General features: G+C 38.1%; 1 protein-coding gene across 18 annotated transcripts in view; it reads left to right on the forward strand.

Annotated features, from left to right (window-relative positions):
- The first annotated feature begins 301 nt into the window (after positions 1–301).
- Positions 302–14,697, forward strand: part of FUBP1 (far upstream element binding protein 1) — a 36,820-nt gene continuing 22,424 nt past the window's right edge. For 14 of the 18 annotated variants that reach the window (XR_008468079.1, XR_008468085.1, XR_008468082.1 and 11 more), the window contains exons 1-18: positions 302–512; positions 1,599–1,689; positions 2,681–2,743; positions 3,581–3,619; positions 3,973–4,012; positions 4,833–4,882; positions 4,975–5,046; positions 5,334–5,391; positions 6,957–7,119; positions 7,201–7,299; positions 7,383–7,484; positions 8,161–8,263; positions 8,347–8,447; positions 8,906–9,047; positions 10,268–10,428; positions 11,225–11,379; positions 11,464–11,543; positions 14,440–14,568. Coding sequence is in view for 11 of the 18 variants with exons in the window: in XM_054212094.1 (XP_054068069.1) it covers positions 399–512; positions 1,599–1,689; positions 2,681–2,743; positions 3,581–3,619; positions 3,973–4,012; positions 4,833–4,882; positions 4,975–5,046; positions 5,334–5,391; positions 6,957–7,119; positions 7,201–7,299; positions 7,383–7,484; positions 8,161–8,263; positions 8,347–8,447; positions 8,906–9,047; positions 10,268–10,428; positions 11,225–11,379; positions 11,464–11,543; positions 14,440–14,568 (1,762 nt within the window). In the remaining 7 variants the exon portion in view is untranslated. The remainder of the gene's footprint in view (positions 513–1,598; positions 1,690–2,680; positions 2,744–3,580; positions 3,620–3,972; positions 4,013–4,832; positions 4,883–4,974; positions 5,047–5,333; positions 5,392–6,956; positions 7,120–7,200; positions 7,300–7,382; positions 7,485–8,160; positions 8,264–8,346; positions 8,448–8,905; positions 9,048–10,267; positions 10,429–11,224; positions 11,380–11,463; positions 11,544–14,439; positions 14,569–14,697) is intronic. The other 4 variants (XM_054212102.1, XM_054212103.1, XM_054212099.1 and 1 more) reach the window with 3 other exon arrangements.

Genomic DNA, 14,697 nt, shown 5'->3' on the forward strand with positions numbered 1-14,697 from the left:
CCCTGAAACGCAGCGCCACGCTCCCCACTCCCTCCCCACCCCGCACCACGTGATGCTCACAGCCTATCAGCATGTGCCTCCGACCGCTCGTGCTGCTATGGAAACATCGCGAGCCTCTCCGCCCCCCCCCCCCCCGCACCGCACCCCCCCTCGCAGTCAGGCGGGAGGGGCGGGGCCGGTCGAAACGCCGCGAGGGTTCTCCGCCGTTCTCCGGCGCCCCAGTGAAATCTCGGCCCGAGATCTCGCGAGGTTACGCTCCGCTCCCCTCCTCCCCCTCCGCCCCCCCCCCCCTCCCCGAGCACGATGCCGCGCAGGAATGTGAAAGGCGCCCGCCCGCCGCCATTTTCTTTCTTTCTTGGCAGGCAGCGAGCGGGGCAGGAAGCGGTGGCTGAGGGAGCATGGCGGACTATTCCACGGTGCCCCCTCCTGCTTCGGGCGCGCCTGGGGGAGGCGGCGGTGGAGGTGGAGGAGTGAACGATGCCTTTAAAGACGCGCTGCAGAGGGCTAGGCAGGTGTGTGTGTGTGTGTGAGGTGGCCCTGACAAATCAATGGGCCCTCCGGTCCCAGGGCCTGCAGGCAGCAGCTGGCCAGGCCGCGGGAGGAGTTCGCGGGCTGCGCCCGGGCGGCGCTGGGCTCTGAGGAGACCCGAGGAGGGGTCCGCTCCGCCGATATCTGTCTGTGAGGCGGGTGGGGGGGAGTTCTGTCCTGTCCCCTCGTCCCCCGCCTTCCCTTCCCGGCCGGGGAAAGCTTTTTCCAATCAGTCCCCGGCTCCCTCCGCTCCGCCATTGTCCGTGGTGCCCCGGCCCGGCGGGATCCCCGCCATGGTGGGGCGGTGGGGGCGAGGAGAGCGGTGGGGTGGCGAAATCTCGGCCGGCGACTAGCGGCGCTTTATCGGTAGCCTGGCGGGCTGCTGGGGCGGCGGACGGGCCGGAGGGAGGGCGGCTCCCCCCGCCGCCCGTATTGTGTGGCCCGAGGCGGCCTGGGTGCCCGCTAACCTGCTCAGACTGGTTGGGAAGCGCCGCGGCCTGCGGAGCGAGGGCGTCCTCTAAGGAAGTTCTGTATCCCCAAGTTTTATTTGTAACTCTTGTACCACGGGCGATGTTTTCATTATTTCTCGGGCAAAAAAAAAAATAAAATAATTCGCCTCGTCTAGTAATAAACCGTCGCGGTTGTGGCAATATTTGAAGAGCCGGTGTAGTCGGGATTACTAAGGTTTGAATTAGTTTTAGTAGTCAGGCCCTCTGAGATACTGCAGTGTTTTGTGAAGAATAGGTAGAAAAGGAAACGTCCCTTTTAGAAAAAAGTTTCTGGTGTTTTAAGGGGTGGGTTTGCGGTTGGTTTTTTTCCACCGATGGAGAAAATACAGGAAACTTTGCTGTTAAAGGATGAGCACAGGTTTCCTTGAAGACGTTAAAAAATAAAACTTAAAACTTATGTGAGCAGAACTGTTTCCACCAGCAGCCTTCTCTTTACTTTTTTGGAGTCATTTTAATATGCATTCTCTAAATTGCTTAAAATCGTTTAGAAGATCTGGAATTAGTGAGGTCTGACTGATTTTTTTTTTTTTTTTTTACTCACAACATCTGCCTTTTGTTTAGATTGCAGCAAAAATCGGGGGAGATGCTGGCACATCAATGAATTCAAACGACTACGGTTATGGAGGACAAAAAAGACCTCTTGAGGATGGAGGTATGCGCTCGTTAACTGCTGCATTTGTTTTTGTTGAGTATGGCCATGGTGCCAGAACGATTGCAGGTGGTTTTTTTGTTCGTGTTTTTTTTTTTCCCATAGCACAGCATAAAAACATCTTGTTCTCTTTATAGATCATGACATGCTTTTTCATTTTCAGTTGAATGGGGAAATTTGTTTTAAACCATTGTGCTCTAACATGAAGTGAATGTAAGCCAGTTTTAAAATGTTTTAAATGTGGCTTAAACACTGTAAAGAGGAAAAAGTATCCTGGGGAGGGGGGCAGATAAATTAATGGTTGAGAAACGCTTGCACAGGTATGTCATTTAAGTCTATTGTTGTGTAGGACTGATAACAGTTTGCAAATTACAATTAGAGTAGGAAGTGATCACTCCTTAAATTCGATTGTTTCATATACTTTATTACTGCACAGCTTCAAATAAAAGTATTAATGCATTTCATTGTAAAAGCATAGGACTTTAAAAAAAGACAGGAAATTAAATTTTCTACCTTGTACACACTTTTGCTTGGTCTAATATTTAAGCCTATAGCATGTGTGAACCCTGCTAAGATCATACTTAAGTCGTCTAACTTGTTGCAGCTTTTTTAATTTGCCTTATATTGGAGTAAAGTTTTCTCCTGAAATGTGTGCGTGTCGTCTTCTGTCTTTTACTAAGCAGCCAGTTTGAACTTAACAGGGTTTGATATGTTTAATGTACACACAAAATCATGGCTAAATTACGGAAAGAAATCTCTGAGCTTGTTGAAATGTTCTCATAGGTCTCACAAAAGAGCAATGGCTTTTTTTCCTTTAAAGAGGATTGAAACTCAGTCTACAGAATGTAACTAAGGCTTTATATCAGGAGTTCTTGTGTCCTGTAATAAAGTTGGGGTTTTTTTTTCTATTAAGGGTGAGGTTTTTAATATACAAAAATGAGCTAATGATGCTTCAGATGATATATGTAATGTATTCTTTTTATTTTATGTGTAGATGGCTCTTGGACAAGTCCGAGCAGTACAACACACTGGGAGGGAATGCCCTCTCCTTTTAAAGGCAGGAATTTTTATTTATTACCTGTGTTTAGTATGTAAACATGACATAAACTAGTGGATCTTTCTGGATTGACACAAATATTTCTTGGAATATGTGTCTGAGTTTTTGCTGCACATAAATTATGGTGGTTCATATAACCTTTATTTTGGGGTGGGAAGAAAGCATCTGAAGTTTATCTTTTCAGATATAGGTTATATGCCTTTTATTCCTTTACTGTACAGAAAGGATTTGGATGGTAGTGATGTAGTTGCTTTGAATCTGCTTTTTTTTTGAAGTTTTATGCTATGAAATGCTTGATATTTGGATAGGAATTTCATATCAACATTCGGATTGAGATTACATTGCCATGTGATACTGTTGTATTTTCAGATGTTTGATCTAGATTTGTCGTCATTGTCAGAATTTTTTTTCTTTAAATCATTGTTGACTTTTTGGTATGGATTTGATTTTTTTTTTTTTTTACTATAGAAGCATCATTAGCTTGAGCAACCAACAGAGCTAAACTTTGTTCCTTGTCTTAGTTAAGTTTCAGTGACTGGGTATCTATGAGCAATCTACAATGTGTTCTGAAAACTGCCTTTTGTTAAACTACTGAATAGATAATATGGAAAAACCTAACATCTTTTCAGCTACGCTAACCAAGTGCTAAGTGTTCGTGAGATTCTTTCTTTTATTCAGATGATCAACTCCCTGAAATTGGAGGAAAAAAAAAGAAAAGGAAAAAAAAAAAAGGAAAGGGGGACTAAAATACACTGGAAAGTTGCAATTCACACTAAAAGGTGTAAACACTTCTTGAATTTCTTGGCAAAAAAAATTTAAAAAATCTTAATTTTGCAGATCAACCAGATGCTAAGAAAGTTGCTCCTCAGAATGACTGTAAGTAATTTTTATTTTGTTGCCAAAAAAACCCTAAACAAGTGTGTAACATTGTCAGAACAAGAATTTGAAACAGTGTTCTGGTAGGTGATCCCTGAATCAGTAAGATCAAAAGAATGGCTGGGGGTTTATGTCTTGTTTCCTTGAAGAAGTGTGAGTCTGCTTTGTAAAACTGACAATGTTGTTAGCAACAGCTGAGAATCTTTTTAGCTGTTTTAAAATCTCTTGATAACACTTATTAAAAAGTCAACTTGGACAAAAGTTGATACAGTTAAGTTTTATTACCAAAGGAGAAGCTTAGTTGTAAATTATGCTACTTGTTTGAATTTAATTGTAACGATATTTGTTTATAGCTTTTGGAAATCAGCTACCACCGATGCATCAACAGCAAAGGTAAGAGTTACACTAAAAGGAGTTTTCATTTTTACTGAAAGAAAGCATTGTCAAGAAATTTCTCTGAAAAAGTGATATCAATGTATGAAGCAGTTACTCTCTATCTGTGTGATTGGTTGAAATTTAGCTTCAGCAAGTCCCAAGACAAACACTTAAAATGCATCTGCATTGCTGTCTCTCTTTCTTGTCGCAACCTAGGCGGTGCATCAAGCTTAGTAAAAGGAAAATGCATTACTGTTTTTTACTACTTTAGCATAGGTAGCATAAACAGAAGCTGGAAGTAGATGTGAAAGGGAAAGGGCTGACACTATCCTGTAAACAAAAAAGAAAGCTAATGGATTAACAAAATAAAAATAATAAATTCAGATTTAACATAGTGTATTGCTCAGTCAGCTACATTTGATACAACTTAGTAGTTTTCTCCGCTCGTTTCTTCCCTGAACAACCACATGCAACTATTATGCTTTGGTTGGTTTTGGTAGATGAGATGCTGGAATTCGTGTACTTTCAACGTACTTTGGTGGATATACAGATGAAACTTAAATGCTACACTAGCTTTTTCTGTACCACACATCTGTTAATAGTGAAGAGGATGAAGGAAAACTTAGATCAGTTTGTATGATACTTGAAATTTTTGTGGTCACTTTTATATATTGTTAGTTTACTTAGTACTGTGCTTGCATAATGACTTTTAAAGTGAAGGGGAGGCAAGTAAGCCAGGGTGATGGTGGGGACACTAGCTTTCTTAAATTTAATGGTGGGATATATATAAATTTAATGCCAGCTTGGTCTCTGAATAGTCATTGTGTTCTGTTTGTAGGTCTGTGATGACAGAGGAGTACAAAGTTCCAGATGGGATGGTTGGATTCAGTAAGTAGTGTGGATGTGGTGGTGTAGTGTAGTGAGGGATGTTAGCAGTTGCTGATAATACAAATAATCTTTCTATATTTTCTTTCTCCAAGTAATTGGCAGAGGTGGAGAGCAGATCTCACGTATACAGCAAGAGTCTGGCTGTAAAATACAGATTGCACCTGGTAACTATTTGTGGATCTTTTTTCTTTGTTTATTTTGGTGGGGTTTTTTGGTAGAAAGTTCAGAAGGCTGATCATTGCTTCTAATTGCCTGAACCTTCATTTAAGGTATATTTTAGTATTTTGTGCTAATTGTGATTATCATGATCTGAAGAAATGTAAAATGTTGTGATTTTTCACTTGATTATTCTACTTCAGTGAAGTTAAAGTAGTTTGTATATTATGTTTAATTTCATAATCTGTTTCTGTCTTAACTCTACTGCTAAATTGGTTTTATTTTATGACCATAGATAGTGGAGGCCTGCCTGAAAGATCATGTATGCTAACTGGAACACCAGAGTCTGTTCAGTAAGTAAAGCAAATGCCATATGTTCATATTTAATGGTGCAATACACTTCATTTTTTAGATCTAAGTATAATATCTAGATTGTATGTTTATAATATTATGTTTTTCCTTTATTAAAGAGGCAGTTTGGTGACAATTAAATGTACGCGTAAGAAAAAAGGCCCTGAACCTGCAGTCAGGTCCCTCAACATACTTGGAATGTTAAGACAAAAATATGGAACTTAAACGTTTTTTAAAGTCCAAATCTTGTTGTGGGTAATACTTATCTAACCACGCACTGATTTCGTCTTGAGAATGAAATGCATGAATGGATACTAAAAAGAAATGTGTGCTAAAAAGAAACTTCTTTATTAACCATAAATTGGAAGATCACAGGGAAAATATGGAAAATCAATAGCGTGTAAGAGTAGGAGTTGCTCAAAGCCCAGCTCATCAGAGTTCTTAAATGTCTTTGGTACAAATTAATGTATACCAAAAGTTATGAAAGTGATGACTGTGTAATACCTATCAAAAAAGTTAACTTTTATCTTCTTGTGTTCAGGGAAGAGGATGATAGCAGTGAGAGCGCTGGGGTTTTTTACTGGCACAGAGGTTATATAACCTCTTGAAGACCAACTTATCCTGCGTTTGCTAGGAAAGGTCTTAAGTGTAGTTAGTATATTTGCTATTACGTTGCTTATGTTAGCTGCTCTCACTTCACATTTGCCGGTAAGGCCTGCAGGTACATGTTTTCCTTTAGGAAAGTAGACTGGCATTCTTCTCTTATGTTGCAGCCAAGCGGGCTCCTGTTAATGAAGTCATTCCTTTATGGGAATTTTCCTTCTAATTATAGTTTATTCTGCTCATACATTAGAGGGAAGAGTTTTTAACTCATGTTAGCACTGTAATCATGGTTTTACTCTGATGGCAGCTGACTTACGTGTGTGGTGAAGCTGTACTTGCTTTTGTCCACTATCCTGGTAATGGTTACAAGTACAAATGTTCTAACTTTGCATGCTGAATCAAAAATAGATCTGCCTTAAGATTGGCTATTAAAAAATTAAGGAAAAATTACTGTGAAATGAGGTATTACCTGAATTACTACTGAAATTAGGCAAAGTTAGAAAAAGCTTTGTCTGGTGATTTTTGTTTGTTTATTAATGCACTAAAAAGGGTAAATTATAACAATTTCATATCTTCTAATTGACACAGATTATTTTTAAAATATTTTAAAGGACAAGGTTTCCATATTTTTTTTTCTGAATTATGGTTTGATCAATGTAACTATTCAGGGGTGATGGTCGTGTTTGAGGAGGTAACTTTTACTTATGTGTGTTGGGTAAAGATCACCTTTTGTATTCTGACACTGGGGTGGTTTTAGGTCTACCACATTATCTTCCAATTAGTTTCTTAAGTTACCGTTACAGACTTGCTGAGTTTGCCTCATATTTCTTAGTGAGAGTAATTATATTTCTTCTACAGAAACTTTTCAGATGAAAAAAAAAAAAAAATTTCCAAGCAGAATAGGTGTGGGCAAGTGATACTTGTAGGAATAAATGTATTTATAAATGTATGTATTTCTTAACAGATCAGCAAAAAGATTACTTGATCAGATAGTTGAAAAGGGGAGACCCGCACCTGGCTTTCATCATGGCGATGGACCTGGAAATGCAGTCCAAGAAATTATGATTCCAGCAAGTAAAGCAGGATTAGTTATTGGAAAAGGTGGAGAGACAATTAAACAATTACAGGTATACATGTATCTTCTTTTAAACATATGATAATATCCAATTTGGATTTGAGTGGGTATTGACCTGCCTTTTGTGAAATAGGAGCGAGCAGGTGTCAAAATGGTCATGATTCAAGATGGTCCACAGAACACTGGTGCAGACAAGCCCCTTAGGATAACTGGAGACCCTTATAAAGTTCAAGTAAGGAGCCCTTCACAGTTCAGAGCATTTTAAAATCCATTCTGATGTTTCATTACCTAAATGAACTTTTATTCTTCTTTTAGCAAGCCAAGGAAATGGTGCTGGAGTTAATTCGTGATCAAGGTGGCTTTAGAGAGGTGCGCAACGAATATGGGTCAAGAATAGGAGGAAATGAAGGGATAGACGTAAGCATGGTTGAAAAACTTGTTCCCTGTATTTTGAGATGTTAACATTAAAATGTAATGGTAATACCACTGGGTAATATCTGGTAATACCACTGAAAGCTCCTAACCAGATTCCAAAAGTGGTTGTGGCATGTAAGTATTACTTGATCATTGCTAAAATTTTGACTTTAGATGGTGTGCAGCATTCACTTTACATTAGTAGCAGTTCTGAACTGTTTCAGCTAGCTGGAGTTTTTTATCAAATAAGCAAATAACCTTTATGGCTAAGTATATAATGTCATTATAGAAATTGGACTTTGGCCTTTACAGAAGAATACTTACCTATTTTGCAAGTCATGAGCTTATAACTGTTCATCAGAGGTGAGGCTGAAAGTTCATCTGCTAGAATCTGCATTTTAGGCCCATTAGAACTCTTGTTCTTTGATTGCGAGAAGCATAATGGTCACTGGAGTAGCTGCCACTATGAGAACCTGTAGCGCATGGGATCTCTTTCTTTTTGATCCCTTTGTCCAGTATTTGCTAGGCTTATGACTTGATACTAAGTTTCACACTTCAAAAAGCCTTAAGTCGCATAGGGCTGGCCCTAGTTTACCCTTCTAATATGTGACGCTTTGTGTGAATTTGGTGGGAATGTTTGCATCATTGACATACTGACTTATTTTTTTTCCTCTCTAAGGTCCCAATACCACGATTTGCTGTAGGTATTGTAATTGGAAGAAATGGAGAGATGATAAAAAAGATTCAGAATGATGCTGGTGTTAGGATCCAATTTAAGCCAGGTTGGTCATATGTCTGTAAGTTTTTGTGAATTGAGCGTAAATTTACTGGTAACATATACTGGAATAGTTCATTTTTATTCCAGATGATGGAACAACTCCAGATAGAATAGCCCAAATCACAGGGCCTCCTGACAGATGTCAGCATGCTGCAGAAATTATTACAGATCTCCTTCGAAGTGTTCAGGTTGGGTAATATGTTGTTTCTGTTTAAAATCTCCTGCCAGACTTTTGGAAAGACTTAAAATTTTAAAAATGAGCGTGTAACTAAATAATTTAATGGTATCATGTGAATCTAGTTCGAAGTTCAGTCTGGAGTATGTTTGCTGTTATGGTTTTGCAAGTGTCAGGATGATATTGATAATACCGATTTGAAGTCATGGTAGTTCTTGATCTGGCTGGTTTTAGAACTACTACTTCTGTTGTCTTGTATTAATAGCCAATATGTGGTTACTTTGGGTTGTAATTCATGTTTAAAAGACAGTTTTATCTCTTCTGCAAAAATACCGCTTTAACTATAGAAACTATCTGAGTAGGAAATCGGGGGTTTGTCTTGACAAATGATGTGATGTAACCAGTTGGCATTAATAATTTGTTTGCAGTAATATTTATAGAACGTGCTAATTTGTTGCTTTTTCTCTTTAGGCTGGTAACCCTGGTGGACCAGGACCTGGTGGTCGAGGAAGGGGTAGAGGCCAAGGCAACTGGAACATGGGGCCTCCTGGTGGATTACAGGAATTCAATTTTATTGTTCCCACTGGCAAAACTGGATTAATCATTGGCAAAGGCAATATATCTTATATATATATGTGTATTTATGTGTAGTTTAAAATACTCCCAGCTTTTCTATTTGTACAAATAGCCGTACTAGAGAGATGTTTCAAGAGAAGCCTTCGCAAATATTTTCACGTACAGTAGAGCAACATAATACTGCTAAATCATAACACTCGTAATATTCTTTTCAGATCTTCCTCACCAAAGCGCATACCCCAGTAGTTTTAAGTCAAGAACCAATCAATTTATCTAACCCTTTTTTTTTTTTTTTTTTAAAGTAGTAAGTACTGAGTTACGTTGTTAGTGTTTGGTAGATTCTTAAGTGATGTATCTTATAATTAACTTGCGTTTGATAGTGCTTGATTAGCCTAATGTTACTGCGTCTGTAACTCACTTTTAAAACTAATTTTCACATATTCCAGTGAAGATCTTTTACGGTGGGATCCTTTAACAATTTTTTATCTATGTGTTTATTACAATAATTACTTCTCAAACAATTTTGTTTTAAAAATAGTGTACTGTATGCTTCTAAATGAAACACTTGAGTTATCTTATCTCTTGTTTGTAATGTGTTTTCCGACACAACGGACAGGCTGACATAGTTCAGTTCTTGCCCTGGGAGGTTGATGGACTTTTTTGTTTTGGTTTGGTTTTTTTGTTTTTAAATGCCAAACGACCCCTGTTTTGAAAACTTTGTGTCTACTAATGATAAAATTAACTTCTCAGGATCCTATAAGAGGAAGAACTAGTTTAGGGAATTTAACTTTCTGGTTTTAGTGCACTGCAAAAAATGTGGACTTTACCAGCTGGTCAGGTTCTGGTTGTTTTTTGTCATCTGTGCTTGCCTACTGCTTTATAGGGAGGTTAGGCTTTAAGGTTGTATTTACTGATGACCGTGTGTATCGGTTGTTATTTGTGTCTAATCTTACATCTTTATATGAATGCAAAAAATCCAGGCAACATTGTAGGAATTCTTTACTGTTCTGAGCAACAATATTGTGGTCTTCTAATTTAAAAAAATAACTTATTTTTAGTGGTTTATTGAAATCAAAGCTCTATACTACACTGAAGAGGTTTTTTTTTAGTTACTGTTAGAATGTTCTTGTATGGCTTATAAGAATAGGTGTCTTCTCACTTCTCTGTCTTCAGCTTCCGTGCAGTTGACTTTCTCTGATTTGAATCTTAGTATTTTAACTTCAGTGCATGTCATAAAAGCTGTATGTTGTGTTGTAGGTGGTGAGACTATTAAAAGCATAAGCCAGCAGTCTGGTGCTAGAATAGAACTTCAAAGAAATCCTCCACCTAACGCGGATCCAAACATGAAGATGTTTACTATCCGTGGAACACCTCAGCAAATAGATTATGCACGACAACTTATAGAAGAAAAGATTGGAGTGAGTGTATTTTGGTTTACTATTGTAGCTAAACAGAATAGGAAGAGAGTCTCCTTTGTGGAGCAGACTTCCAAATTACTTAATTAGATAATATATTGATAATAATAAATGGTAATCTATGTTTAAAGTAATATAAACATGATGCTCCAAAAGAAGCAAAAACTTGAAATGGAAAGAAACAGTTGCTTACTTCAATATAATATAGTGTATTTTTTAATGATGTGTTGTTGAAGGTGCACACGTTGTGCATAATGAAAAATTTTACTTCAAAGATATCCTTGATACTGTTAAAGCTACTAAACTCTGTTTAGGTAGAGTTTTAATCCAAGTTTACACAATTTAAATTCACTGCACTTTTGTTTGCATGTGTATGCATGTAATCAAATTTACTACCTGTTTTTTGTACCTGATGTTAGGTTTAATTAGCAAGATTAGCATCAGTTTACTTTAAAACACTGGTAGTCTTGTTTTAGTTTGTGCACTTTTTTAATGCAACTTGTGGAAAAATCAATGTTTATTTGTAAAATTCTTTGTTTCCTCAAGAATGAACTGAAATAAATGTAGCTTTTTAGATGCTATTACTGCCATGGCTGCTTTTAACTCTCTTCCTTTAACTAGCCATAAGCCTAACTAATCTTCAGAAAGACTTTTTGTTTTCTCCAGGGGAATGTCTTTATTTAAAAATAATCAAACCTTTTAGATTATATTCTTAAAGTGTTTAGATAGATGCTTATAAACTGGTGAAAAATTGAGAACTTCAAGGTTTGTTTTCAGCTGTGTGCCACTCTTGTTACAGGGTCCAGTAAATCCATTGGGCCCACCTGTTCCCCATGGACCCCATGGTGTTGTTCCTGGCCCACACGGACCTCCTGGGCCACCAGGTCCTGGTGCTCCCATGGGACCATATAACCCAGCTCCTTACAATCCAGGGCCTCCTGGCCCAGCACCTCAGTAAGTACTGCTTCAGCTGGCTTCCTTTTTTGTAGGGTGACCTGGGACTGGCTTTCACTCTGTGTATGACTTGATCTTTTGTAGTGGTCCTCCAGCTCCGTATGCTCCACAAGGATGGGGAAATGCTTACCCGCATTGGCAGCCACCAAATCCACCAGATCCAGGTAAGAAATGTCACAGTTGTACTGTAGTGTGCATATACTTTAAGTACATAATTTTGTCCTTCAAGTATATATGTTTCACAGTTCATGTGTGTTACACTTGGTAAATGTGAAAAAGCTCCTATTCTTTGGGCTTTACTGATTGTCAGTTTACGTGTGTTCTACGCTTCCTGCATGTTGCTAGTGGGATGTTGAAATTCAGTTATTACAGTTGGAATATGTTCTTTACTAAACATTACTGATACTGCATCCCAGTTTATGATACTTTTTGCAAGACTCTTGGTTAACTGATTATTTGCAAATCAGTTCATTTTTCTTACAAGGGATGTTTTCACATGAAGTTCCTTAATGAGGATGTGTTTTCTTTCCGTAATAGTCAATGACTTCGTATTTTATTTTAAGCAGTGCTCCTTACAATCTCACTGATCCTGACTTTGAACGGTTTCTGCTATATTACGTATTTCCAGCTTTTGTTGACCTATATGAGGATTCTTTCTTAGGGTCTGATGCAAATGTATTTTGTTCAGCCATTTATTGAGGGATAAAACTTCTGTTGAACTGCTGTTAATACAGTAAAACTAGTTAGGAATACGTGTTGAGCTTTTGCTTATAATAGTTTTGCGCTTTCTTCTGAAACCCATCTTTGTAGAATCTGTTTCTTCTATTTCTGTTTATCTTCATGAAGACTGGGAGTCTTTACTTAATCACAATTTCCCGAAGTTTTAGTATCCTGCTTTTCTTTAAGTTACATCCTTTGGTTGGACTAGAGCATATGGGGAAACGGAACTGCAGTCACAGAAGGCATGGTAAGGCTAGATGCTCAAGTCACTTGTACCTCATTTGTTTGAGGTAGAGCGTTTTCAGAACTTCAGCCAAAAGATCACAATTTTATTTTTGTTATAAATTGAATAAATATTTTCTGATAGCCACTGGTCCTGACACAAGTTTCGTTAGTGAAAAAGGGGATGGCTTTGGAGGATGTTACAATCTACGGAGAGTTCTGTTCATGTTCAAGTCTTATATATATCCTTTCTTGGCAAAGAACCATCTCTGGTTTCATTTCCTTAACTTCTATAAAAGGTACCTCTGCATGCATTCAGTTCGGTATTTAAAAATGCCTATTGTCATTATTTAAAAAGAATGATTCACAGTGAGTTGGCTTGAAGTCTAAGCATACCGAAAGTGTAATTTAATCCAAAACCACTGCCAAAACGTTACAGCCTTTTTCATGCTGCCTTTTCATTTTTTATGAAGTCGTTTATCTCCATAAAGATCTGTAAGAAAAATGGCAAATATCCACCTTGATGTCATCTTGATTTTATAACAATTTTTTGGATAAATACTCTCTAAAAAGTTAATGAAGTTTTCCTATGTGCAATTGAAGTTGGTGTTTCTTTTGACTAGCATTTATTTGGATGAGTTTTGTACAGTTGTCCACTTAGTTGCTCATTTCAGTGTAACAAATGGGTTATTTTAGTTTTTTTTCAGAGGTGCTTTCTCCAGAACCATGATTGCCTCTTGTCACGTGAAAGTGGAGCTAGTTACTACAGTCAGATTTCTTTGGAAATTTAATGAGTCCTGCTCTGTGTTCTTCTGTTCTAGAGAAGTAGCTACTAAGGGGAAGGAGGGGGGGAACCGAGCAATGGCTTATTTGATATTTGCAGGTAACCTTAGAATATAGTACGTGTTAGTTTAAATCCGCTATTGTTGATGGAAGCAATGTAATTTGAAAAGGAAACAGCATGTTGACGTTGTTTTCCATATGCTGATAGTACTGTGTGTGTTTAAAATGGTTACATCTGACTTCAATGCTAAATGAAATACTGCAAAAAATTTGTGTAGTGGATTTCTTCTCCCTGAATGCCTTTTTCAGGGGATTTCTTCTTTCTCTTCCATTAGTCACTCCCTTACCTATTTTGTGTTTCGGGCGGAATATATTTCAGTTTCTGTGTGTAGTTATTTTAAAGTATCAGTTGTGTCTATGTCCTCATGTGAAGTTCTCCCCTCAGTTGGCTGCATTTATTTGCAGGTATTTTTATTCTTTCAGGATGCAAACAATGTTAAAGGATGCTGGTTGTGTTGTAGAACATTATGTTCTCTAATAGTAGATTTGCAGGTTTTCTGGATTGCTAATCTGGTAATGTAATCAATCTCTGTGATTCAGCAAGAATAAGCCATTCCTAAACGCTATATGTGAAAAACAGAGAAATAAGGCTCTAGGAAGCGGCGTCGTTGGCCTACCTAGGTGTAGTTAAAAATAAGGGAAACATGGAGATAGCTGCAGAAGATGCAATGTTGCTGCTGTTTGTTATTCTAAAAAGCTGTAAGTAAACAGTGATGCTTTATAGCCATGTGTGGGGATTCAGGTTCTTAAAATACTGTGTGGTTTGTATTTTACTGTTACCTTAAAGTTTAACTGACAAGCATTGCAAATACCTAGTAAGATTTGTATTCTTCCGTTTCAGAAATATGTGTTTGGCATGCCTCCTCCACCTGTGCCAGTGTCATTAGTGTGAGGTTATAAGAAAAGTGAAACTACTGAAATTGTTTGGTCCTAGAATGATTCATTGTTGCTACCGTTTAGTAACATGGCTGTTTGTTTAAACTTGAAAATCTGTTTCTGTTTATCACATTTAAAAATTAGTAAGTGACATTGTAGTAGTAAGGGTTCTAGAATGATTCTCTCTCATCAGTCCTATGAAAGTATACTTCCTACAGTACACTTGTCTGAAACCTGATCGAAAGTTTGTGTTAAAAAGAAAAGATACTTACAGGATGTATATGGTTATTTGGTATAGATGAATTTTTCCTTGGAGGAAAATATGAGTGCTTAGGACAGGGTTGAGGACAGTATTCAGTTCATACTACTTTTAAAATACTTAATGTTTTGCTTTCATAGGTAAGCCAGGAACAGATCCCAATTCAGCAGCGTGGGCAGCTTATTATGCTCACTACTATCAGCAGCAAGCACAGCCACCACCTGCAGCCCCTCCTGGTGGACCAGCTACAACCCAAACTAATGGACAAGGTAGCTGTTAACTAAAATGAATAAATTTGTCATTGCTGGGGGTGTAGATGTCCCATTGTTTTTTATTGTTGTCTTCATATATTGGGTAAACTAATTGTAAGATACCTGGTTTTCTTGGAAAACTCTTGC

Source organism: Rissa tridactyla, chromosome 8 (assembly GCF_028500815.1).
Source record: "Rissa tridactyla isolate bRisTri1 chromosome 8, bRisTri1.patW.cur.20221130, whole genome shotgun sequence".
In the NCBI taxonomy this organism is placed as follows: Eukaryota; Metazoa; Chordata; class Aves; order Charadriiformes; family Laridae; genus Rissa; species Rissa tridactyla.